The sequence below is a fragment of the Microtus pennsylvanicus genome, chromosome 13 (assembly GCF_037038515.1).
Source record: "Microtus pennsylvanicus isolate mMicPen1 chromosome 13, mMicPen1.hap1, whole genome shotgun sequence".
Classification (NCBI taxonomy): Eukaryota; Metazoa; Chordata; class Mammalia; order Rodentia; family Cricetidae; genus Microtus; species Microtus pennsylvanicus.
In genome coordinates this window covers 42,396,376-42,422,410 of record NC_134591.1, presented here as the reverse complement: position 1 = coordinate 42,422,410, position 26,035 = coordinate 42,396,376, and the positions used below count along the sequence as shown (strand labels likewise).

General features: G+C 52.0%; 1 protein-coding gene across 1 annotated transcript; it reads left to right on the top strand.

Annotated features, from left to right (window-relative positions):
- On the top strand, positions 1-8,992 carry Bsnd (barttin CLCNK type accessory subunit beta). The gene is made up of 4 exons (XM_075945510.1): positions 1-281; positions 4,589-4,671; positions 5,747-6,001; positions 6,998-8,992. The coding sequence occupies exons 1-4, from the start codon at positions 105-107 to the stop codon at positions 7,401-7,403; spliced, it is 921 nt and encodes a 306-aa protein (XP_075801625.1). The 5' UTR covers positions 1-104; the 3' UTR covers positions 7,404-8,992.
- The last annotated feature ends 17,043 nt before the right edge of the window (positions 8,993-26,035 follow it).

Here is a 26,035-nt window from a genome sequence, read left to right as displayed (position 1 = left end):
GCAAGCAGCGTATCATCCGACCCTGAGCCTGCTCGACATTCGCTTAGGATTGTGGGCAGCCCTCTGCCGGGGAGCTGGTCAGCTATCAGGGCTGGTTAGCCACCATGACTGAGGAGAAGACCTTCCGAATCGGCTTCATCATTCTGGGCCTTTTCCTGCTGTCCCTCGGCACGTTCCTTATGAGCCACGATCGACCCCAGGTCTATGGTACCTTCTACGCTATGGGGAGCGTCATGGTGATTGGGGGCGTCATCTGGAGCATGTGCCAATGCTATCCTAAGGTAGGGGGCTGGGACAGGGGCATGTGCCAATGCTATCCTAAGGTAGGGGGCTGGGGCAGGGGCATGTGCCAACACTATCCTAAGGGGGCAGGAAGATGTGTGACCCTCCTTGTCTCAGGGTACCAACCCCTTGACTCCAGCTGCTATGGTTTTCCCATTCAGACTCCCCATATTCTCTCTATTCTGGGGGGGGGTAATACTTTTGTTTATCCATCCATCCATCCATCCATCCATCCATCCATCCATCCATCCATCCATCTCTTGTTGTGGCTGATCAGAATGCTCCCACGTCTGGGTCTTGAGCCGCCAGAAAAGGGACACAATGGGATCTACACGCTGTTTCTGTGTTTGACCAGAAGCTGGCTAGCATTTACTCTCTCCCAAGCTTGAACCCACAGCTCACCCAGACCCTATCCCAAGCGCTCTGTGTTTTCTGCAGGACTCTGAAGCACAGATCTCGGATTGGTGCTTGTGCCCTGGGTGTTCCATCCTGGGTGCCCCACCCAGGGTGCTCCCTTCTGTGCCCCCAGCTGCTGAGGGCACTGTCGGGCTGGGTCTTTCCGAGTCACAGTGTTTTCATCTGTAAAGTGGCTCCCCGGTCTGGGCTCTGCCTAGCCCTGTGGTAGCCCAGAGGTGATGTGTGGAAGATGGGAAGGGTATGTTTGCAGCTGGCATGCTGTGTTTAGGCAAGCAGCAGCTGCTGCTGTTGCTCTTCTTGATCCCCACACAGCTCTGAGGGGTCGGCAGTCAGGTGTTGTAAACCTTCAATGCACAGAGAGGTAGGGTGACTCTTCCAATGTCACACAGCTAGTCAGCTGCAGACGCGGAGATGTGAGGAGAGCAACAGGAGTCTAGCCTGTGTTCTGTCTCTGAGTCCCCGGGGGGGCTGAGCCATTTTGTTCTCTAAACCTCAGTTTTCTTAACTATACAACGTGGGTTAGGACACAGACTGGGAGATATCTGAGTCTTGACTCTAACAGCCCAATCGCCCCAGCTTCCTCTACCCCTCCCCACTTTGGTGGCAAGTACCCAGAAGGACTTCTAAGAATTGGGTCCAGGTCCCAGCCTCTCCCAGCCCTCCCCCTCTCTGTGGCCAGCCCAGGTCTGTCACTTATATCTGGAGCTTGGGCAGTCCGAACTGGTTTGGGGCCATTTTACAAAGCAGTTTACAGTCAACTCTCCTCTCTGCGCTCAATGTCCTGAGCAGAGGTCACTGGGAGAAGAGGGCCTTGAGGCCAGAGCCACTACGTCACCACCCAGGGAAGGTGGGGATGTTGGGAAGAAAGCATCCTTCCTAGGGGAGGGAATGGGGCTGAGCATTAATGAGTAACTGTGAAAGGCTCACGTGCTCCTGTGTGGGGAGGTGGTATGGCTGGTGGAAACCCACACCTCCTAGTGTCCCTCAAACCCCAATTCAAGTCCCTGAGCCCTGTGCAAAGTCTGTGACCTTGGCAGAGCCTCCCTCCCCACTCCGTGCCTTGAATGGCCAAGTGGAAGGGAGCAAAGGGTGCTGTAGGGACGGGAGGGATCCTGGGTGACGTGGGTGCAGAGGCCTTGTTCTAGAGAGAATGTTGCTGGTACTGGGAGGGCTGCAGGGGAAGCAGGGAGGACAGGGCTGTGAGAGCTGTCACAAGCGGAACAGGAAGGAGAAGGGCTCCTGCTCTTCACCATGGCTGTTCTGTTAGGATTTGCATACAAACCTGGTTAGACTTTGGTGATCACCTGAGTCTCAGGCATGGTCAAGAGGGAGAATCAAGGCAGGGCAAATGTGGGGGCTACTGATGATGCTGGGCCTGGAGGTCGAGATCGAATGGGGGGAGTGAGGATGAGGGGTGGAGTGGCAGGGAAAGCAGATCCTTGGCTCTGCTGGGGCTCAAAATCAGGACCCAGTTGTAGGCTAGAATCTTTCCCGGTAAGCTACCACCTCGTGGAACTACACAGATTATTAGAAATAGGTTAATGAAGATGATGAAGATGTGAGAATTAGCCAATAAGAGCTGAAACTAATAGGCCAGGCAGTGTTTAAATGAATACAGTTTTCGTGTAATTATTTTGGGGCATAAACTAGCCAGGTGACCAGGAGCCAGGCGGCGGGAAGCGGCCCGCAGCGCCTTCAACACCTAGTGGTTGAAGAACCTGTCCCCTTTGAGGGCTTCCCTCTTTATGCCTCTTCCCTCTGGGGACTGGTCGGTGTGCAGCCTGAACTCAAATCTGATGCTATTCTCCTGCTAAAAATCCCCCTGGAATGCCCATGGCTGTGGATAAAGGTTGAAATTCTTAGTCTGATGTTCTGAGGGTTTCCAGGTCTGATCCTGCCCCGGATCATCAATCCTGCATATCTTTCCTCTTTCTTTAGAAAGAGAATCTGGGTTCTAGGATGCTGCTTCCTGTCTGTCTCCTCCTTGCTTCTCATGTCAGCGATGGTAGTCATGATTGCGGTGGTCGTGATGGCAGTGATGATGGTGAGAGTGATGGTGATGATGGTGATGGTTATGATAGTGGTTATGGCAGTGGTGGTGATCATGATGGCGATGGTGGTGATGATTGTGGTGATGATGATGATGGCTATGATGATAGCAATGGTGGTGATGTAATGATGGCCATGGGAATGGTAGCGATGATAGTGATGATGGTGATGGTTATGATAGTGGTTATGGTGGTGGTGGTGATCATGATGGCGACGGTGGTGATGATTGTGGTGATGATGATGATGGCTATGATGATAGCAATGGTGGTGATGTAATGATGGCCATGGGAATGGTAGCGATGATGGTGATGATGTTGATGATGGTGACAGAGTAGATGATGCTGCTGGGTCATGAGATAGGAAAAAGAGATAAATCTTAAAAAGTATGGAACCATGTGGCCAAAGGCATCCTTAGTGCAAATGTAAGATGCTTAGACACCTGCGGAGGTGCTTCCTCGGAAAGGTAAGAATCCTCTACCTAGCACCCCCTTCTTTCCAGCATCATGAAGCTTTGCTGGTGCAGGCAGAGCCTCCCTCACTGTACCGGTGCTGTTTATGACTCTGGAACAGCTCAGAAGGAGGCCATCAGATGTTACATGAAAGATGTTCAGACTTGTGTGTGATGTGTGTGTCCAGATGTGTGACCAGTGGCTTGGTCTTCATTGGGCCAGGCTGTGATTTATTAAGAAGCCATGTGTCCAAGTACCATATTGAGAGAGCCCTCTGTATTAAATACATAAGCGCAGGATACAGTGCTTTAACCTCTGGTAAGCATGCGGTTCCGAGGCATTAGGTCCATTCTCAACCTGGTCAGCCCATCTCCAGGACCAAACTGGGAAATGAAAGATTTACACCCACTATGCAACGGCTCCCCATTACCACTCTCATTAGCCTTGGGGATCCACCAGCCTCCTTTTGACTTCCACAACTTGGTATACCATGGAAGTGGGGTCTTTCAGTGTTTGCCTCCGCCGCAGCCCAGTCTGGCGTATCTCACTCAGGCCCGTGTCTTCAATGTTCATCTTTGATATAACATGCATCAGAACTTCCTCCTGAAGGCTGGCAGGCATGCTGTGTGTATGCTGTGTTCTTCTGTCTATCACCCATCAGTGGACCCTGGGTTACCTCTTGGGTGTGGGACACAGTGCTTCTCTGCGCATGGAGGAGCAGGTGTCTCTTGGAGGCTTCTCTCATTGACTAGAAGATTTCAAAGAGGCTCTGGAAGGAAGGGTGGCTCCCAGGATCCCCAGCAAGGGCCTGGTAGTGAGAAGATGCCCTCCTGTCTCTAGGGCCCCAACGGCAGGACTCTTTCCACCTCACCTGACTCATCCCTTTAAGGCGCTCCTTCCCAGCTTCAATGGCCACCCCTGAAGCTAGGCTGCTTGATATCAAAAGTTCAGGGATGAGATTTGTGGGCACTGCTCACTCCACGGCTGTGTCCTGTGAAGCACAAGTCAGTGCCTGGTTTACCATCCACTCACCAGGTGCAGACGGAGCATCCTCTGTGGATACCTCTGGGAAATGGGTCTGGGCTCTAGGGCGGGGCATCTCACTCACCGCTGCCCCAGTGTCCAGGTGGTGTCTGCACAGGGCAGGTTCTTAGGAGATTGTCCGGTAAAGGGAGAAAGTGGTTCGGACAGGAACCTAGATATCTGTCTACCCGCTGGAGTTGAGCCACGAACAGAAACTTGCTCAACAAACAGGGGCCCTACTGCGTCCTTCTCCTCCTACAATCTGCAGAGAAGCCTGCAGAGGCTCCAGGCCCAGCGGTCAGAGCGTGTGGCGGCAGTCAGCTCTATAGCCAGTCAATTGCAGAGACAATTTTCCTCTCTCCTTGCAGATCACCTTCGTGCCGGCAGACTCTGACTTTCTGTCCCCAAAGGCCCTGAGCCTGATGGAGAACAGGCTTTTGGAGGTGAAGAGGTAAGACCAGGGGGAATGGGTCCTCAGTCCAGCCTCCTGTCAAAAGAGGGGAAGAGGGGAGGAAGGGAAGAGGTAAGGAGGGAGGGGATCAGGATAGTTGGGTTGGATGTTGGTGTCTCTGTCTTATCCCAGCCAGCTTCCTCTTTGCCTCCCATTTTCTGAGAACACACTCAATCACAGGTAGTTTCAAACTCTCAGGTTGGTGTGCTAACATCATCATTCCTGTCTTATAGATGTGGACTCCGAGGCTCGGAGAAACAAAAACCTCAGATCTCTAGGGGAGTCAGTGCTAGGACAGGTCTGAATCTGGGCCTGAGTTGGCTGTGGAGGTGTCAAGCCCTGCTTCTGGCTTGGGATGGAGCCAAGAACTCTTTGGCTTTCGCTAATTCCTGAGCTGCGACTCCCAAGCTCTGAAAGCTGGGCTTATGAGGGTCACAGCCCTCTGCTTTGCTTGGGGTAGTTTGTCAGGCCGACATTTTCCATTCCAGAAGTGCCCCAGTGAGAAGCACTGGGCACACCCTGGTGGGCGGGGCCACCACAAACGTGTCCTTCCTTTGTCTGGTCACCTCCTGTGACCTTGGACAAAGACCTAGTCTCTGAAGCCCACAGGCAGAGAAGAGCAATAAGGCCCTGACCCACCAAGCTGGGTCTGTGTCACTCTGTGTACAAGCCAATTTTAGTTGCTGTGCCTCAGTTTCCTCACAGCACCTCCTGGAGTTACAGGGAGTGCAGAGGCGATCACTTCCCAGCCTTGCAGGAGCCCACAGGCAGCTGTTACACTGCTGCTGAACAGCAGAGCTGTGATTGGTGCATTGGGGTGTGCTTCAGAGAGCAGAGTCTTGGTGCTGGGCCTTCGCCATCTTAACATTACAGACAGTGGATACCTTTTGAGACATTGTGATGTTGACTTGGAATCTGGCCTCAGCCTCTCCGTCTGTGGTCTGGGTACAGTGACACCCTGAAATTTTTCTTTTGAAATCAGTGGGGCCATGCTCCCATAGTAGACAGGGTGCCATGGTGAGGGAACTCACGTCTACCCCACCCCGACTTCTCTCCCTCTGTCTGTTGGACCCAGCCCCCAACCCCCCTATGTCAGGCTGTGGGAGGAAGCCGCCTATGACCAGAGCCTTCCAGACTTCACGCACGTCCAGATGAAGGTCCTGGGCTACAGTGAGGACCCTAGGCCCCTGCTGGCCACTGAACTGAAGACAGGAGTTGGAAATGGTGGGGAAGGCGAGCCTCGTACTGCTCAGGCCTGGATGGAGGCAGCAGTGGTCGTCCACAGGGGCTTGGATGAGAATGAGGGAGAAAGATCTCGTGCCCAGAGCAGGTGAGAGGGCAGCATGGGAGTGGGAATGCTGCCCAGTTCTAGGGCAGGGAGGGGGGGCTGTGTGCCAAGAGGGCGGTAGGGACTCTTGGGAGTCAGGAGCAGGCGGTGGAGGGCCAGAGTGGCACAGGTAAATGAGGTTGGCCTGGGGCTCTAACGGACCTAGGTGCTGATCTTAACTCCCAGGCTATATAGTTGTGTTGGTTTCGGGCTCTCCTGAGCAGTTTCTCTCAGGGGAACAGTCATTTCCGTGACACAGGGACAATGTTTAAGTGCCCAGCACACAGTTCTTCCTTTTCCAAAGGCTTGTTATGAGCAGCAGGAGGCCAGGAGCCAGAGGGCTTGGGTTTAAATCCTGCCTGGGCCATTGACCTGCTCAGCATCCCAGGCAAGGCTTAGTCCCCAGCACAGCCCAGTTCCTGTTTGTTTTTGAGTCAGGTCTCTGATTGCTCCACTCAGCCACAAGCTCCATCACTACTGGACACCAACTCTCTCTAAGGCCTTGACTGGCCTCCAGTCTCCTGAGTTTCGCTGCGGTGGGGGGAGGTGGGGCAGAAAAGGACACTGAGGTACCTACAGTGTGACGTGGACTGTGAGGGGACAGAGAAAGATCCCGAATGCCTGCAATAGTGGATGAGCCACTTGGCTGGTAGTTTTGTGTGTGCGTGCGTGTATGTGCGTGCACGTGCGTGTGTGTGTGCGTGCATGTGCGTGTGTGTGTGTGTGTGTGTGCATGTGCGTGTGTGTGTGTTTTAGAGTTTTTTCTTTTCTTTTTAAATAACAGCCCTGTTGCTTGGGTACCTACCCTGTGCCAGGCACTGTATGGAGAGCTGTGAACATTCTCCCTGCACCGCATGGGAAGGAATTCACATTGCCCTGATTTCCAAGGAGGGGGGAAGGTCCAGGGATATATGAACTTACTGCCGCCAGTGGCTGAGGTCTGGACCCACACAGTGTGACTCAGGGCCTTCCCTTCACGCATTCTCTTTGCCTCTGCAGCCCTCCAACGTGTTCCCAAGGCTCTGCACCCTTGGCCTCATTCCAAGATGAGCTGGACATGGGTTCCAGTGAAGGCAGCAGCCCTTACCCATCCCCATCCAACAGAGATGAGCCACACCCACAGATGGTCTGGGCCAGCAGGGGTCCACTGGATCACTTCAGTGACTTTGCTCTCATTGATGACACCCCCACATCAGAGAACATGGTCCTGGAGGGGCAGGTGCGGGAGGCCGCTCTGTCCAGCAAGCAGCAGCAGTCCCTGAGGACGAAGGAGAAGGAGAGTGTCCATGCAAGTGCAGAAGAACCTGAGCAGGAGGAGGAAGACCTCTACTATGGGTTACCAGACAGCCCTGGGGACCCCCTCCCTGACAAAGAGCTGGACTTCGAGCCCGATGCTCAGGGCTGAGATGAATGGCTTCCTGGGTCTAGCCTGGTGGCACGGCTCTCTTCATGTGACCCCACCAAGCCTCAGTTTTCCACCTCCCAAATGGGACTGTATGGAGGGTCAAGTGAAGCGATGAGCTGAAGAATCTTGGGAACTGAAAAGAACACACATGGGGGCTATAATCACACACAACACACACACACACACACACACACACACACACACACACACACACACACACACACACACACTAAGCAGATGCTTCCAGGTGTAGCTTGTTGTGCTGACCTGGAGGAAGAGTGGGCTTTTCTGAGGTCCTGGGTTACAGCCAGACCCTCAGAAGCCCTTTCCATGTCCTAATGCTGGCCTTTGATTGGGCCCTTCTGTGGTGCTACCCAGGGCCCCTGCTCCTTCATGGAGGCCGATCAGGGACCCGTGTCTACTGAGGTTTGTTCCTTTGATGTGATGGGTAGTTGGACTCATCCCACTCGGAGCTGATGAGGTCTCCTGGCTCAGTTTCATTAGCAGGTCCCCTGCTCTGGGTTCTGTGATGCTCTGTGATTGACCTCTGCTGACCTAACCTGACCTCTAGACCTAACCTGGTCCTGCCTGTTCCTGTAGCTGCCGCTATCTCATGCCCATGCCCATGCTATCTTCTTCCACTGTGCTGGGGAAATTCACTCATTCCTATCTCCTGGCCAAAGTGACCTTCTTCCAGCTTTCCTGACGTTCCAACTCCAAGATGAGAATGTTCTCTCTGGGGCTTGGGTATCAGTTTCTGTGGCCCGTTGCTTGCCACGGCCCTGGGACAACTTCTTGGCCTCATTGACCATAGTTCCCAGGGGATGCTGAGCAGGTGCAGATCTCAGCAGGTCTGGGAAGCTTTGCAGATAATGTCACCCTCCCCAGTTTTGACAAGTATGGCCTCTTAGTCTCTGGAACTCACTTTTCTAAATGCTTCTGTACAGTCACAAAAACCAGGCACAACGTTGCCTGAAGAATCCTGCAGCAGCTTGCAGAACATACTTGCACTGACTTACAGGGGGCAAAATTCAGCTGCTGGATTAATTCCACTTGATGCCTTTGGCATTTCCTGAGCATTTGTTATATGCCAGGCACTCACCTTGGAAAGAGACATTGGTCCCAAAGGGTTCACAATCTTGTGAGCTTGCTGACTTGTAAGTCGGGGACAGAGCACAGAGCAGAAGCTGGGGTAGGAGCCGAGTCACCCCGGCAGAGCTGGCAAAGCCCTTTGCTCTTAGCCCAGGATAGAGGAAACAACAGGGAGGTGGGTGCTGCTACCTCCTCCGGCCAGCTCCACACACTTAGAGCTGTTGTGAGGCATCTAGAAGCAGGGGTCGAATGAAGGTTGGAAATCCCAGCCAAGGGAAAGAGATACCGCTGGTACTGAGTGAGGACACACTGTGCCCCTCCTGCCTTCCGGGGCATTGCTACCTCTTCAGCGAAAATGCCTCCCCCAGGTACCTTCTCTCTGTTGATGTGTCACAGACAAGGTGTCCCTGCTCATGTCGCAGCCATGGGTGAGGTGAAATGGAACAGGCTGCTGTGTACTGCTGGCCCAGGCAGGAATGTCTGTGACCCACATCAGACAGAGCTGAAATAAAAACGTTTTCAACATTAAAAGGTCACCTTTATTTGCCTGCAAATTCTTTTCTGTGAAACTGGCCATTCCCTCCGGGCAGAATAAAATGAGGCTTCATGCCTGGCTGGCACCCAGGGGCCTCTCTGAGAAGGAAGCAGGGCACAGCAGCATGGCCATGTGGGACAGCTGAGTCAGGGAGTGGCCCCTACGCCCAGAATCATGGCTGCAGAGATTTCAAGAGCCTCTAGCTGCCAGCCATGGGACAACGGAAAGTTAGCTGTGTCCTTTCTACAGATGGGGGAATCTGTAGTACACCACAGGTGTGCAGTGAGAAGTTTCTGGGCTGCCTGGGATGAGCCCACTTACACGAACATTTCTGCTGAGTACAGCCATTCACTCAAAGCCAGCTCACAGCGTGGGTAGGGAGCGACCTGTGGCACCAATCTTGGCAAGAAAGGATACACGAGGGGATAGGGGCTTCTGTCAGGTGGCAGTCAGGGGGCAGTCAGGGGGCAAGTTTTGCTCCAGATCAGGCAGTATCAAGAACAGGCTGATTCCTATGATCCTGCTGCCCTGGAAGGGGAAGAGTCTGGACAAAGCCACACTGGTGAGAAACCAGCAGTGGTCCTCCAGAGTTGGAGGGGCTGGAGGGGCATGGAGTGTCTGCTCGCCTTGTGGCTAGGTCACCATTCACCAAGCAGTAGTTGGGTTAATTCCACTTGATGCTGTTGGTGTTTCCTGAGCAGCTCCTGCTAGGCTGCTTTTGCTACCCCCTGACTCAGCCCTCCACTCTCCATGCCGGCCTCTGGACTGGGAGGTGGGGGTGACTGGTAGATGGGGGTGACTGGTAGATGGGGGTGACTGGTAGGCAGGGGTGACTGGGAGGTGTGGGTGACTGGGAGGTGTGGGTGACTGGGAGGTGGGGGTGACTGTTAGGTGAGGTGACTGGTAGGTGGGGGTGACTGTTAGGTGAGGTGACTGGGAGGTGGGGGTGACTGGGAGGTGTGGGTGACTGGGAGGTGTGGGCGACTGGGAGGTGGGGGTGACTGTTAGGTGAGGTGACTGGTAGGCAGGGGTGACTGGTAAGTAGGGGTGACAGTAGGCATGGGTGGAGGGAGGGCACTGCTGAGTCAGATCATGAGGAAGGACATGAATTTGGGCAGCAGGGGTAGTGGCCCACTTCCTCCACTATGGCCTTCCCTAGCTCTGGCTGTTCCTGCAGCTGCCACATTGGACTTACCCTTCTGTTGCCTACTGACTCAACGTTGGGTGATATTGGTACCTCTGGATGTCCCCCTAGATGGCTGATGGGATCAGAGGGGATCAAGGTATTCCCGATGGCTTGGAGTAGCCAGAAGGTGGTAGAGGAGCCCGGTGGACGTCATACCCCGGATTTTAGCCTCCAGCCCCAGGTACTGGTTTGTGTGCCAGGACAGAAAAGCCTGACATTTGTTTTCCCTGTCTGACTCTGGGAGTTTCCACTCTAGGGAGAAAGTCTCCGCAGAGGTGTGGCGTAATGGTTTGTTGTGACCTGGGCACCCTGCTGTCCTTTCTATTCATCTGTCCCTCCTCTCCACGTGAAGGTCAAAGGAGACATAATCCCTCCCCCCCTTCCCCTTCGGCACATTCACACCCTTTATCCCATCTTGTCCTCAGAAAAGCCCGGGGGGGGGGGGGCAATCTGTTGACCACACGTGGTAAATGTCCTCAGTCTCAGACTGAGCTACAGACAGTGGGGACACATTCATCCTCTGCCAGGTCCTCGCTATTCAGACTTGAACAAGTTACTGTCTCCAATCCTCTGAGTCTACATTCCTGTAGTGAAGATAATCCCAATGGTTGGAGTCATGGGTAAGACGGACAGATGGATAAAGTGCCCCCTGGCACGTCGCAGGTATTCAAATAGTGCCAGGCTTCCTTCCCTCTCTGCACCGTTTCCTGGTTAGTGAAGAGGGGATCAGCTGTGTCTCGTTCTTCAACAAGACAACCAAGTGATGTGCACACGGCAGGGAGAGTGTGCAGAAACTCCCACGGGGTGGTGAAGCTTCCGTCTGTGCGCCAGAGGTGCTCTAGCAGCCAGCGTCATGGAGCTAAACATGGCATCTCCTGAGCGAGAGGAGGGCTAGGGAGGTTGTTGTGGCCTCCCAGGAGTCTGTAAGAGAGGGATGGAGGGCAGGAGTGCTGGGCCTCACAGGTAACACGGTGCATGGCTGCCCAGCTCTACAGCGCTGCTCAGAGGCCATGCATGTACATCCTACCAGCGCTGAGATGTTGGTGTTGCAGGGCCCGCGCTGGGACCACAGTGCAGGTCCTCTTGTGAGCACAGTTGTAGGACTTGATAGTACACCTGTCCTGCTTGGCCGCCTGCTTTCATCTCACTTCCATAGCCTGCAAGGCTGCGCTGTCCCCATGCGACAGGAAACTGAGGCTCAGGGAGGCTGACTCTCTTGTCTGTTTTTTCAGAGTGGAGGCGAGGAAAGCTAGTCGTGAGATCTCAACTCCTGGCTGGAAGCGTCTGTCACCCCATGCTATTCAGGCCCTAGAACACACAGAAGACAGACAGACCAGCCAGTGAGGCCACATGGAGCACCCACCTGCTCCTACTTACTGCTGTGATGAGGGAGACTCACTCTTGCTTTCAAGCCTCCCATGACCCCTCCCCCCATTGTAGTCCGCTGAAGGTCAGAGTCCTCAGCCTGGCCTCACAGTCCTTCATCATCCGGCCTCTACTGCCCTGTGCAGTTGAATCATCCGCTAGGCCACGCGCATCCAGTACTGCACACCTACCTTCGTGCTGCCCTAGACTTGGGTACGCCTGCTCCTGGGTGTCCATCTCTTCCAGCCCTCAATGCTTGGCTCAAATTCTCTATCTGCTCCCTGGACTGTGAACCAGCCTGCCCCCCCCCCCCCGACCAGGGCAGAACTCAGTCCCTTTGCATGCTGTCCTTGCCCTGCGTGGCTCTGTTTCTGTACTTCCCTAGGACAGTTGGGTGATTGCCCATCTCTGCTCCTGAAATGGGAAGTCTTCGGTAGCCTTTTCCTCTCACTCTTCCACCTCGCCCAGAAAATCAAGAACAGCAGTTATGTGGGACAGAGTGGAGCTGGAGGGAGCCAGGTGCCCACGCTGCAGATTACTAACACAGGTCCAGTGACTCCCGCTTGGGACAGAGAGCCAGCTTTAGAGTATCATTGCTGAGCGTGAGGCTGGGCTTCCATCTGGCCTGTGACTCTGGCTGAGACATTTCATCTTTCTGGGCTTCATCGTCCTCATCTAAAAAGTAGAGGCAGTAACACAGACATCAGAGGTGCTCTGTAATGATGAAGCGAGCCGCTGTGTACAGAGTGGGCGGTGGCGTGGACACGGTGCCAGGGAGTTCTCCCTAAGCCCATGCTCGCCGTTACTCTCGTCGTCTGCAGAAATGAGCACTAGGAGTCAATGTAGGCCCGGGGCGGCCGCTCAAACTCTGTCACCAGCATTTCCAGACTCAGGGGATGAACTTGGTGAGTTAGAACCCCACCCTCAATCTTCCTCAAGCTAGAGATGCTGGAGGAATGGATGCTTCATGTTTTGTTTTCAATTGGATTATCAAGGACCTCAAACTGGGACCTAGACAGGAAAAAAGAGACAGGGGATCTCAGACAGGAGGCAGGACAGAGGCTAGCTCTGGGAATGGAAGGAGGGGCGCCCCCCAAACTAGAGGAAACTGGAACTGAAGGAAACTGGAACTGGAGGAAACTGGTATGCCTGGAATGATGGAAGTCAAGGTTGGAGGCTTCAACAGTCTTGGGCTCCTTGAATTCTTGCATGGAGCCCGATTTGGATTTAACAGCCAGGGCGACTTGATGATACTCATAAGCAGAGGAAAGGAGTGCTGAGGGCCCATATCGTTAACAGGCATAAAAGGGACCTGAGACACGCTGGTGGCCCGAGGATGCCACTGGCTGCCCATAAAGATTTATTGTCCTGGTGACCCTCACTGGATAGCAGGTCAGGCCTGAAGGCCATGGAGCCATGGTCCCAGATCATCACTGCTTACCACAGGCCCAGCCAACCCACACAACCAAGCCCAGTGCTTCTCCTGCAAGACACCAGAGCCCTGGTGAAGCCAGAGTACAACTCAGGGATGACCCAGAGTCAACTCTGAGTCCCAGGGAGACCCTAAGGTAGAAGACAGCTCCACTGCCCTGTAGAAGATGGAGGTTCTTAAGCTGTCTGTGCATCGTCTGCACTTTGACCTGGAAAGAGCAGAGCACGTGAGGTCAGAGGTTAAATGGCAATGGCACACTTTAGACATCTGCCCACAAGCCTAGCAGGTGGGAATGGACAGATTTCATTCATTCATTCAACTATAAAGACCTCTAAACCTCTGCAAGGTGCCTCTTCTGTGCCAGGTTCTGAGGACAGAGATGTGACTGGCCTTTCCCTGTCAGGGGATCTGACTCTCCTGGGACAACTGCAGAATGAGCTCATGGCTCTGAGAGCTGAGGGACAAACCTCAGGAGGCACAGAGGACAGAACTTACCTGAGAGTGAGCAAGAAGATGATTAAAGGGAGTGAGCAAAGAGAGTGAGCAAGGTCTGTGCCAGGCACACACCTGTTCTGTGGATGGTGTTCCCCGGCGGGAACTCGATGGAATCCTGTTTGTACAAAGGCCAGAGGAGAGTCATCTTTCACATCCCAGACTGGCCCTGAAGCAAATGGAAACCCAACCAACCAGGCATGGAGGGTGTCAGGAGAGGATGGAAGGATTGGGGAGACAGAACTGGATTCAGGAGGTTTGGGTGTTTCAGCAGAAGCCAGAGGGTTAGTTTGACAAGGACACAGAGGTTCTGAACAATACAAGAACTAATAATCCACAATTGGTGATTAGAACACACTATTCTAGTACAGAAAGTAGGTGTTGGTGAGGTATTCATGAAGAATGTGTCTTAAAAAATTAAAAACATAACTCCAAGTGTTATGGTTTTTAACATGTAAGAAATATCACTCTACATCCATAGATGCTGAATTGCATTTCCAGTAGAGATAGGTTGCACACTGCTCTGTAAAAGTGTTTGTTGTATTTCACACAGGAGTTGAGAAAATAAAGCGAAACTCACACAAAAAAAGGAGGAGATTTTATAACATATGTAACAGAAGTGTGTGTGTGTGGGGGGGGGTTGTTGGGCAGGGGAAGATTTGACAAAAGGAGAGAGGAATCCATCAGCAGGAAGGAGCTAAAATCTCCTAGGGAAAGAACAGAAAGATCAGCAGCTCCAGGAACATGATAGGAATGCAGCTGAAGACAGCCAGACATAATGCCACCACTCCTGTACCTGTAACAGTTTGGAAAGACAACAGTGAGACAGAAAGTGGTACTGGAGATGAGGCAGGGGATAGGCTCTGTCTTGGAGGACAAAGGGTGGGTGTACTGGGGAGAGCAGGTCTGAAGAAGGAGCTTCAGGCTAGCAATCCCCTACCAGCCAGCAACACCGCTACTGGGTACTATAGTTTACAACAGATTTATCCTAAGGAAGTGACCAGGCAGTGTGTTCAGATGGGCTTTCAGAGGGCACTGGCGGGTAAAGCTAAAACATGTTAAGATCTAACTGACAGCAAAGAGGCTGCTTAAGCCATCCCACCCCAGGAAGAGGACTCGGTGCAGATACTAGCGTTGTGACCTTCTGCTCATTATGGTGACTCTCCATTCAATCTGATGACTCAGCACAGGGTGTGATGATCTATCTGCTCAACACAGTGACCCACCAAACCCCATAGTGACTCCATTTGAATCAGCAGACTGACGCTGCACTCAACACGGTGAGGCTCCTCTCCATATGATGATACTCCACTCAACACAGTGACTCCCCCGCCAACACAATGGCCCTCCATTCAACTTTGTGATCCTCTGCTCAATGTGGTGACAACCCTTGTTGAGTCAAACCTAGACCCATTTTTCTGTGCCACACAGTAAAACCTAAGCCACACACTCTCTTTGCATTTCTTCTGCAGTTTCTGTGTGCTTCATTTAGCTCTATGCTTCATGACAGCAGGGCTTCATGATGCCCAGATAGGGTCCCAGAATGCACTACGTTCTCAAGGGTCCCAGAATGCACTACGTTCTCAAGGGTCCCAGAATGCACTACGTTCTCAAGGGTCCCAGAATGCATTGCGCTCTCAATAAATCATTATTAAATGAGTGACTGAGTGTGTTTCTTGATATGGACCAATTTGGTAGTATGGAATTAAGAGAAAGGGGACAGGCTATAAAACAGCACACACACATCATAAGGCTGTTTGTGTATGTTTTTCTTTCCTTGATTTTGATTGTGGCGATTACATGCACACTCACAGCTAATTAATTACGACTGATTCAAAGGCACTTATGACTCTTATTGTTGCTAGAAATATCTATATGGGTAGAGCTTTCTGTTTAGACCATCGAGATCAGCTCTGTCCTTCTAGCTGTTCCCCAAATAACCACACACAGGCTTATTATTAATTATAAATGTTCAGCCAATAGCTTAGACTTATCTCCAGCCAGTTCTTACAACTTGAATTAACCTATATTAATTTGATGTGGGATGCCCTTCTGTATGCTACGAATATGCATTGCTTTTGTTGATTGATGAATAAAGCTGTTTCAGCCAATGGCCAGGGAAAATATAGCGAGGCAGGAAATCCAAACAAAGACGCAGAGAGAAGGAAGGTGGAGTAAAGGAGATGCCATGTAGCTGCTGAAGGAGTAATGTGCCAGGGCAGCGTAGTAAGCCACAGCCATGTGATAACACATAGGTTAGTAGAAATGGGTTAATTTAACCCTGCAAGTTAGTCAGTAATATGCCTAAGCCATTGGCCAAAAAATCACAATTAATATTAAACCTCTGAGTGGTTATCTTATAAGCGGCTGCAGGGACTGGTGGGCAGAGAGAAACAGGTCCAGCGGGACTGGGAGAGATGGAGAAAGTCTCCATTCATATTAATCTACGTGCTTCCCTAAGGCTCCTTTACCTCCTCTGTGAACTTCCCATTTGCTCTCTCTGCATCTGGCTCGTGACTCCTCTGACTCTGTTCTCCTTCCCAGCATTCTCTCTGCCCCCCAAATCCTGCCTAGCTTTCGGCCAACCAGCTTTTTATTAACAATGAGAGCGGCATATCTTTGCAGTGTATATAGAAGGATTATCCCACAGCAAGTCCGCAAGACCAGAGTCTAACAAATGAGCCCTGAAGACCAACCAGCTGGGGTCATAGCTGAAAAACACTTTGGTTCCCAAGAGAAATGTAAAAATGACTGCCTTTGCTGGTCTCCACCATGGATGCAATGGGTGGAGCTGTGGCAGGCATGTTGCAACTGTGAGGAAAATTCTGTTGAGCCAGTGGACCAATTAGCAGCCTTAAACACTCCACCTAAATGCGAGAAGTCCACATCTTTCTTTAAGCTATGTTACTTGCACCCAAACACACTCCCAATGGGTGCAGAGTATGAGCCCGCAAACATCCGTGTGTGTAGAAACAAATAGAAATGCTTTATGGGGTTCCTTTTAAGTGGGATTTTCCTTCCCATTTTTACGTAATGAAGATTTTTTTTTTGTTAATGAGAAAATTTGTAAATCATGAGAAAGAAGTTTATATTTAGAAAATACTGCTTCTTTTTTTTTTTTCAACTAAACAAGACATCAGAGTCCCAGGAAGGACCTCATATCCAGTCACCTGTTGACACCATAAACGAGTTCAAGGGCGCAGTGGATGAGCTGGGAGTACAAGGGCTAAAAGTGCCCTCACAGTGGTGGGTGATCCCAACCCTGGGAGGTCAGCAGCAGACATGAGGGTTCCAGGGAGACAGGGATGCCCGAGGCTCTGAAATGATCACCCAACCCTTCAAGGACACATTGTCTTTACCCGAGACCAGACCCCTGGCATCTCTGCAGCCCCGCGTGCCAGGTGCTGTGGGGCCTGCAAGGTGGGGCTGGCAGGTGGCGTTGGCAATGTGTTCACTGTAAACGCAGGCATGCAGCAAGCTGCCCTGTCTGTTCTTCTCATAACAAACCCAGTTTGTCCTGTGAAAGTGACCCTGGGAGGAGCATAGGAAAGTGGAGGGGACGCCAGGGAGATGTCAACCACTCTCCTTGGTGAACATACTAGGGGCAGCCATGGTTGAGCTATAGGCAGTGCTCCTGTATGGCTGCTGCCCTGGGTATCAGTTTGCGTTATGGACTGACTGCCCAGGATAGGTGTCCTGAATAAGTTGGGCTATGGACAGACACAGATGACCAGGGTTACCGTGGGATGTGTGGGACACAGCCCCATAGGGACAGATGACAGTAGCCTTTCAGAGCTGAATCTGGTAGTGACGACACATTACCCACCCACCCTGTGGCTTGTCAATTAGGGTGGGGTGCAGACCAGCCTAGACAGCTGGGAACCTAGTGGGTATCCTTCCTCCTTGCTCCACCTTCCTCGCTTCTGCCTCTCGAACCCTGGATCAAGGCCTGTACCCCGAGCCCCTGCCTCTTGCCCACACCTACACCAGGGCCTCCCTCCTTCCCAGGAGCTTTCTCCATGACTGGCTCCCAGAAAAGTCCTCCTCGGCCTCAGTTTCTCTTTTCAGACAGTGGAGGACAGGCTGGCTGATGGTTGGGTGGTTTCAGCTGGCTGACTTCCCTGCACCATTAGCACCCAGGCCTGCGGGCTGGAAGTCTTCTGATTCACAGCTGTTCTCCCCACCCCCGCCACTTGCCCCGAGTCCTGGATGCTGGGGATTCCTTCCCGTGACCCTAGACCTTGATGCCAACCATGTTCACACCCTCGGGGTCCTTCAGATCCAAATCCTCAGTCTGAGGACAGGGCTGGGTGTTCACGGGGTTACACTGCCCTGACATGCACACTGTCCTTCCGTGCTGGACAGATGGTTGTGAGGTCCAGTCAGTGCAGTAAGCCCTGAAGCATTCCCCAGCTGCTCTCTCATTGGCCCCCTCCCCTTGGTGAGGTTGAAGTCAATGCCACCGTTTTTAAAAATGAGGGAACAGGAGGGGAGTGGGTAACTGGGTGCCATGGAAACACTCTCCAGTCAACAGCAGAGCTGGGATAGCTATCTGGGATTGAAACCTGGCTCTGCCTCACCTCACCTGCAGCCAAGTCCTGTCTGCTCCTCCCCTGCAAGGCCCCTCCCCACACTTCACCTCCCACTCTGGCCGCTGTCACTATCCCCCGAGACCTGCGTGTCTCCTGGCCTCTGCCTCTACACTATCCACCACACCCAGCAGAAATCCACTCCTGAATGATGACTGGGCTCTGAACCCACTTTGTCCAGACCCACACGGAGCAGGAAGAAGAGGCCAGGGAGAGATGGGCACACAGCAGTGTTGACAGCCTTGGCAGAGAGGACTCAGGGAGGCAAGGGATGATCAGGGAGTACGGCCTGGTGGAGGGTGCCTTACAGAGGGTCTGGAAGGATGGGTGTAAAGTCATGGGTGGGAAGAACCCTGGGGATAGGCGTACAGGAGGAGGGGGCAGGATTGTAGACATTTGGGGCATTTTCAGGTCCCTGCACAGTCTAACGAAGCTGACCTTCTCACGGGTTGGCACACAGCCAGTGCCCTGCTTTGGGCATCCTGGACCAGGGGGAAAAGCCTAAAGAGTTCTGGTCAGAGCATGTGGCCAGGCCAGAGTGGGGTGGGCCGTAGGAGGAGCTGAGGGGCTGCAGGGTGGCTCTCCCACCCCTTCCGGACACACGCGTATCCATCCTGTCTCTCCCGGAGCTCTGATCACCACCTCAGGCTGAGCACCAGATTCACTATTATCTTGTTTACAGCTGCGACCCAGTGTCTGTGATACTTGAGGTGACAGAGGAAAGTTTTGTTCCTTTGTCTTAATTCTAATTTTACGAGATGAGAGAAATGTGGGTATGCTTGCAGGAGGACGGGAAAAGGGGCGAGCAGGCCTCAGTTACATCTTCTCCAAATGGCCTGCAAGGGGGTTCAGGACAGGGAAGGGTGGAGTTGTCCCAGGGTTGTGGGGAGCCTGAAGAAGATCCTGCATGTGCAAACGTGTGTATGTGTGTGCATGCCTGTGTAAAAGCATTACTCTCAGCATAGGACTGTGGTCAATACCCTCTTCTGTTCCCGACCTTCCAGACGCTCTGTGCTCTCAGGAAAAACAGTGCCTTGTCTTGGCCTCAAGAGACAAGAAAGGCAGGCTTCCGCCATAACCACTCCAGCTGAGCCATGCACTGTATCCAGCATGTGGCAGCCATGACAACTGGATCATAGATCCTGCTTGCATCTGTAGCGCTGAGGTTACCACCAAGGAGTCTGGAGACAGTGGGTCTAGCTCTTCTCTCTAGAACAGGTGCCTATGGCATTGGCTCTACCTCACCAGTCTGCCAGCTGAGATTTCTCACGCGTGGTAGTGGGTGCCCTCTGCTGGTCCATTGCAGTCACTGCTCCTGGGCTTCTGGAGCCTCCTGTCTCAGAGAAAGCTTGGCCTTTCTTTTCCTCCCCTCCTCACTGCCTCATTGAGCCCTAAACACCATTGTTCATGACCACCAACCCCTTTTCCTCAACAGCCTCTCCCCCTACACCCCTCCTGCTCCTTGCTCTGGAATGCCTTGTCTCCCAGAGAGCCTGTTTCGTAGTCTTTGCTTTCCCCGGCCTTCCCAGAGACCTAAGCTGCTCCTTAGGGCCACCTCCTCCAGATCACGGTCCTCTGCCCCCACAAACACACAACAGCTCACCGTAACCACCCCCGTGCTACCCCTGCTGCATGAAGGACTCGTTCCAACTGGCTCATTGCCATCTCTGTTTCTGAGGCATTGCTGCCACTTACCTAGCCTCCCATTCCGTCCATTGTGCTCTCGGCCTATGGTACCTGTGTCTCTTCCAGCATTTCGGCTTTAAAGCGCTCACCCCTGCTCCAGTCTGACCACACACCCCTCTTCTCAGCAGCTCCCCTAGCCAGCATTCTCACAGACATCCTCGACTCACTGCCTCTCACCTCCTTCCACACCTTCCCTTCCCTCAGTAATCATGGCAGTCGCTCGTTCTTGGAGCCCCCTCTGCCCACACCCTCAGCTCCCTGACCCGGGACATGTGCTCATCCTCTTGGTCTCCCAAGTGTATGCTACCAGACACTGCTATTTATTCTAATTTAAAAAGGTACAGCTGGTTAGGTGATGGCGGCACACGCCTTTAATCCCAGCACTCTCGGGAGGCAGAGGCAGGCGGATCTCTGTGAGTTTGAGGCCAGGCTGAAAAACAAAACAAAACAAAGACAAACCTTTCTTGGTCTCATACACCTTTACTTTCTGTCTATTTAGGGTGCTTTTAAATTATTTTTTAAATTTAGTTGTCACAGAACAGTGTGTGTGTGTGTGTGTGTGTGTGTGTGTGTGTGTAGAGCAGGTGTTGATTGGAAGTCCTTGCTCCTTTCTCTAAGCCAGCACCTGGAATAGCATTCAGATGCAATGTGTGCTTGGCAGTTAAGTCAGAGGTCAAAGGGGCATGCCATGCAGCAGAGACAGGGCTCCTGCTCACACCAAATTCAGTTTCTGGGGAGGACAGACACCCTACCTGACTGATTGGCAGGCAACTATTTTTATTTGCCCTATCTGATGCAGCCCTTGTTGAACCTGGAAGGGGTTCACTGGGGCAGAAAACCGAAGCTCCTCTCACCCACCTCCTCCGCAATCCCCACCTGCTCTGCAATCCCCACCAGCTGGAGAAAGTGCCTTGACCTCTGACAGCTGCCCACGCTAGATTCAGCCTTTGCTCTCTTGGCTATGCTCTCTCTGGACCTTGGGGAGCAGCTGGAAGAGGACCCAGGGTCTCATGATGGCACGGTAGCCTTCAGTTTCTTCATCTATTAAGGAAAGACAATAGTCTCCGCCCAGCGTGCTCCATGGGGCCTGGAAGGATGATGCAGGGAGAAAGGAAACGCTCTGGATAAAGGCAAGGCGAGATGTGTCACTACTGCAAACGTGACAGACCTAAAGAACACAGGCAGCAAGACCCCTAACCCAGTTTGGGATCTATACCTGGAACATTGTTTTATACATGCAGAGGCAAATGTCATACATGCATATGTGCTATGGTTGGTATATCACTTGATCATCTGAGTGATTGAGGGTTTGGTTCCTAGGGTGCTATTGGGAGGGATGGAATTCTGGATGGTGAGTTCTTGTGGGAAATCCTTAGGTTATTGGGAGACCACTCTGGAAGGTCACATTGGAGGAGATGATGGGGTTCGAACCTGTCACCTCTCTTTGCTTTCCTTGGAGACATGAGCCTTTTTGGTCCATCACACACTCTTGTCATCGCCATGGCCACCTTCACGTGTGCCACCAGCCCACACTGGTGTCCTGCCCTAACGGTCCTTAAATGAGTAGATGCTTAGGAGCTGCAATTGTCCTTTAGCCACTGGAGTTTCTTAGGAACTAGTACACTCTTGTTCTCTGCCTTGCCCATCCTAGGCTATGAATGTGGGTGCACCCCCAGATGTGGGATGATCTGCAATGGGAATCAGTGGAATAGAGATGGCTGTATGGGGCCCTAGAAATGTCCGTAAATGAATGGAACCAGTTGAGATTCCAGAGGTGGGCGGAGAGGAGAGAGGGAGGGAGAAAGAGGGGGAGGGAGGAGAGGGAAAGGGAAAGAGAAATTAAATGCATGGCAAGTGAGGCCAAAGCATTCGCTCAGGTCCTTACAGAATGAGGTAGCGTATTCTCAGACAAAGAGAGACGGGCTGTCAGTTACTTCGACCATTCTATGGCGATCAGCTGTGGCCTCTTCTGTTACTCTGTACTGTGTAAAATGACTCTGTGTGTGTGTGTGTGTGTGTGTGTGTGTGTGTGTGTGTGTGTGAGTGAGTGTGTGTGTGTTTCTAGATATATAAATATAACCTGCTTGGTCTGTATAATGATATTTGCATGTATACAGTTTCAGGACTGACAGCTTGGTATTGGATCTTCCACAACAATCCCCGAGTCTTAGGTATAAGAGTTGTGTTGTAGATGTATTGCTTGGGATCAGACTCCACAACTCCAATTTTGATCAGTTGTGGTTTTCTATAATGGTCTCTACCGGTTGCAAAGATAAGTTTCCTTGATGAGGGCTGAGAACTATATTTATCTGGGGGCACAAGGACAAATATTTAGAATATAGTTAGGCATTATGCTGGTTTAGTAAAGTGGAGGTTTTCCAAGATTCTTGAATTCTAATCCTGGATAACTGCCTAGGTTCCCAGTACCGGATATGAGACCCCTGTTGTCCAGTGGGCCTTAAACAGAATTAGAGGGCTGTTGGTTACTATGAAGGCACCTGTGCCACTATTACATCCCTAAGGGTTTAAATGCCATGCTGGCCATTGCTATGGTTCATGGGCATCGTGGCTGGGTAAGACTATTGGCTGCTTCCCTCATTTGGAAGCTCACAAGGCACTTTCTGCTATGATGGAAGCTAGTCCCCAGGGAGGAGGCTTTCTGGTCAAATGTAGCTTGAGTGACTCCATTTTGAGTGTCCATGATGAGGCAGGGCGACTATCTTGTTTGTGCACATGAACGACCACACATGCCCAGCACGAAGCACGAGGCCTAGATTGATGGACAGCTTTTTCCTGAAAGTAAAAGCCGTCACCAATCTTACCAAAGCAGCTCAGTAGCACGTGGACACACAGGCAGCTTAAGATACCGGTCAGAGGCACTGGAGAGATGGCTCAGTGGTTAAGAGCATTGCCTGCTCTTCCTAAGGTCCTGAGTTCAATTCCCAGCAACCACATGGTGGCTCACAACCATCTGTAGAGAGGTCTGGCGCCCTCTTCTGGCCTTCAGGCATACAGACAGAATATTGTATACATAATAAATAAATAAATATTAAAAAAAAAAAAAAGATACCGGTCAGAGCAAGCCCGTGAGCTTACCGAGCACACCAAACACGCTCCTGTCACCCGGGACTGTGAAAGTAGTACCCCAAGACTGAAATGTGTGGACACACCAGCCTATCTCCTCTTGTCCAGGAAAATTACCACAGGAAAGGACTTCTGCCTCTGTCCCCAGGCTTCGGCTTTACTCTTTCCTGAAGTTGGTTGGTAAAGCTTCTTCTCTGGTCCCCTACGGAGACTTTCCTTGTCTCTCTTCCTCTTCCAGTTCTCTTCCTCTGCCTCCAGTGCAGCCTCTAACCCTCGCATAGCGGGCTGAGTCAGCACAGGCCCATCAAGTGTACCACTGCGGTGGGGGATGCTGACAGCAGGGGAGGCTGCGCATAAGGGAGGCCCTCAGGGGCACAAGGAACCGGGTGGGATTTGGCTCAACTCTGCTGTGGATAGAAGCTGTGTAAAGTGAAATGTGCGGCCTCAGTGTTACTATTCGTAATTAAGATTGGAGTAAAGGAATCTGTGACGGCCGGTGACCATTATCGAGATGAATCAGGATCACTCGGTGAACTGCAAGCAAGGAATCCGACATAGCATGTGGATGTGTTGCCTGCTAATAAATTCTGACTTTGTAGAAAGATGCGAACGTGTCTGTCTGTCTTTGTGACTCCTGCAGTCAGAGGGGCAAAGATGGAGCTGGTATGTGTCTAAAGGACTTTGGCTCAGGGTGGAGCCCAGGTATTTTGGACAACAATCTAGCGGTCCTTGTTAGTGCCCTGGAATGTTCAAGGTCGCGGCTTGGGTTCCAGCCTGCAGGGATTGGAGGACCTGCAGCTGGTGAGAGAGCAGTCAAACGCTCTGTGATTTTCAGTCACACAGATGCCTCAGGGTTGGGGCAGAGGGAACTGTGGTGCCCTATAGCTGGATTTAATGGTTAATACAGTCACCTTGACAGGATCCAGCTCACATAAGAATCAAGCCTCTGAAGAGGTTTGTGAGAGATTTCCTAGACTGGGTTAGTTGAAGGAAGATGGCTTCTGGACTGAACCAAAAAGAATACTGTCACTCATCTCTCTCCGTGTCCTGACTGGGTGCATCCGGATCACGTGGTCAGCGTCCTGACTGGGTGCATTGGGATCATATGATCAGCTGCTCCTGCAACTACACTTCTGCACAATGGACTGAACTGGTAAACTGTAAGCAAAACAAACCCCATCTTTAAATTGCTTTTCTCAGGTATTTTCACAGCAAACGAGAAAGGTAACTAGCACATGGGATAGGACGCTAGTATCGCCAGCACCTTTAAAAAGAAAACAAAACTAAGGTATCTCCTCACCACTTCACCAATAGAAATAAAAAATTAAATGTTGAAAATTCCATTTGAAAATATTTCTATAAAAATGCAGCATCTCTGAAAAGATATTCCAGTAAGTGACAATATTAGTTTTCTACAGATGACCACAAATTTGGCTGTTTCAAACAACAGAAACTTGTCACTTTGAGGTTGTAGAGGCCAGAAGTCCCTCCAGGGTGAGTGGAACTGTGCACTCCAAAGGCTACGGGGAGAACTGGTCTCTTCCAGTTTGGGGGCCCCTAGCTCTCTGGTGTCAGCATTGCTCCCATCCGAGCCTCCGTCTTTGCCCAGCCTCTTCCCCTGGTTTCTCTGGCCTATTCCCCCTCACCTTTTATCAAACCAGCCCCCTAAGCAGGGTAAAGGCTGGGCATATCTTTTGAGTGAACATTCTTCAACCTACAACTATGATTTCAGGAGTGGGAGAAAGATCTTCCCAGTGTACCTCTGGGGGGTAGGGCCACCGGCTGGTGATTGCTGGCTGGTACTAGGAGATGGATCTGAACAGGGAAAGGAATTGCTTGGGGGCAAATTATGGGGGGGCGGACAATTAATGAGGGATGAGAACCTAGCCAAGTGGCAGGCACCCAGTTAGGTGTCCTCTCTACCCCATTGGAGGATGCAGTGGAGGGTGTGGGATGAGACGTGACTGCTCCTCTCGTTCCATCTGTCACAGAGCCCAGGGTACACACCTTCCCCTTTCCTCATCTACCCCTCCCCGCCTCCTGTGTGTGCACACACACATGCTTGGGTTCACCCACACACTTGAGTGCACACACAAACACATAGGATACTGGACAGAGACTGTCGTGGGCTGATGTCGAGATGCTCTATCTATAGCTTCATCATCCACTGGGCGGGCCAGAGGGCGAGAAGCCTGGCCTCCCAGGCATGAGAAAGGTTAGCTGGGGGACTAGCTGGAGGTAGGCTTGGTGAGGATGCTGGCCAGGGTCTGGTTCACTGAAGCAAGGCAGAGTCTCCAGCTATCTCTGAGTAAATGTGAATGGGCTCATTTTCCTTCAGTGGTGGGCTGTTTGGTGGGGGAATAAAGCAACAGAACAAAGGGATGACACCAGCTGACCTCACAGGCCTCCCTTTAACCCACTCCGGTGGGTTCTCTGGTGTGAAGGACAGCTGCCTCAGACTCCAGGACTTGGATTCCCGGAGCAGCGGCGGACTGCGATCCCAAAGCCGCTTGGAGTCCTGCTTCCGAGCATAGCCTGGCATCGTGCCCTCCTTCTGCAGCACCTGCTATGATGCCAGAGCGACAGGCTTCGCTCAGCATCTCCTGCCCAGCGCGACGTTGGTGTTCACACGTTGGTGTTCACAGGAAGCTTGTTCCATTGAGTTCTTGGCTACAGTGTGTAAAAGGCAAGACAAAACAAAATAAAACCCCCCAAACAAGCAAACAAACCAAACCAAAAGGAAATCCTCAAACAGACACAGACTGAATCTTTGGATCACCCGGCTTGTGCTTACAATGGAGTTTACTGTCTGTGAGGTTTGAAATGTGGAGTCTTTGTAGAAACATCCCTGGAGGTGAGGGCAGCTGGAACCTGAAGAAAGCAGTTTTCTTCAGGTAGGCTATGGGAGCAGAAGGGTGAAGGCCAGGGAGGGGATCCAGGCCGGATGGAGTACAAAGTTTAGACAGGTGGAGAGAAGTTAGTGGGGAATCTATATCTGACATGGACTAAGGTCATGGGTCACAGGGAGGAGGAGGGCCCAGGGGAGGCTAGTTAATATTGTTGGAGAGAGAAGTAAGGGGGTGGCTGACAGACCCCGGAAACACTGAAGAGGTGGGCTCAGCATGGCTCTGACTTGGCAACAGGGCTGAAGATGAGAGGCGGGAGGAATGT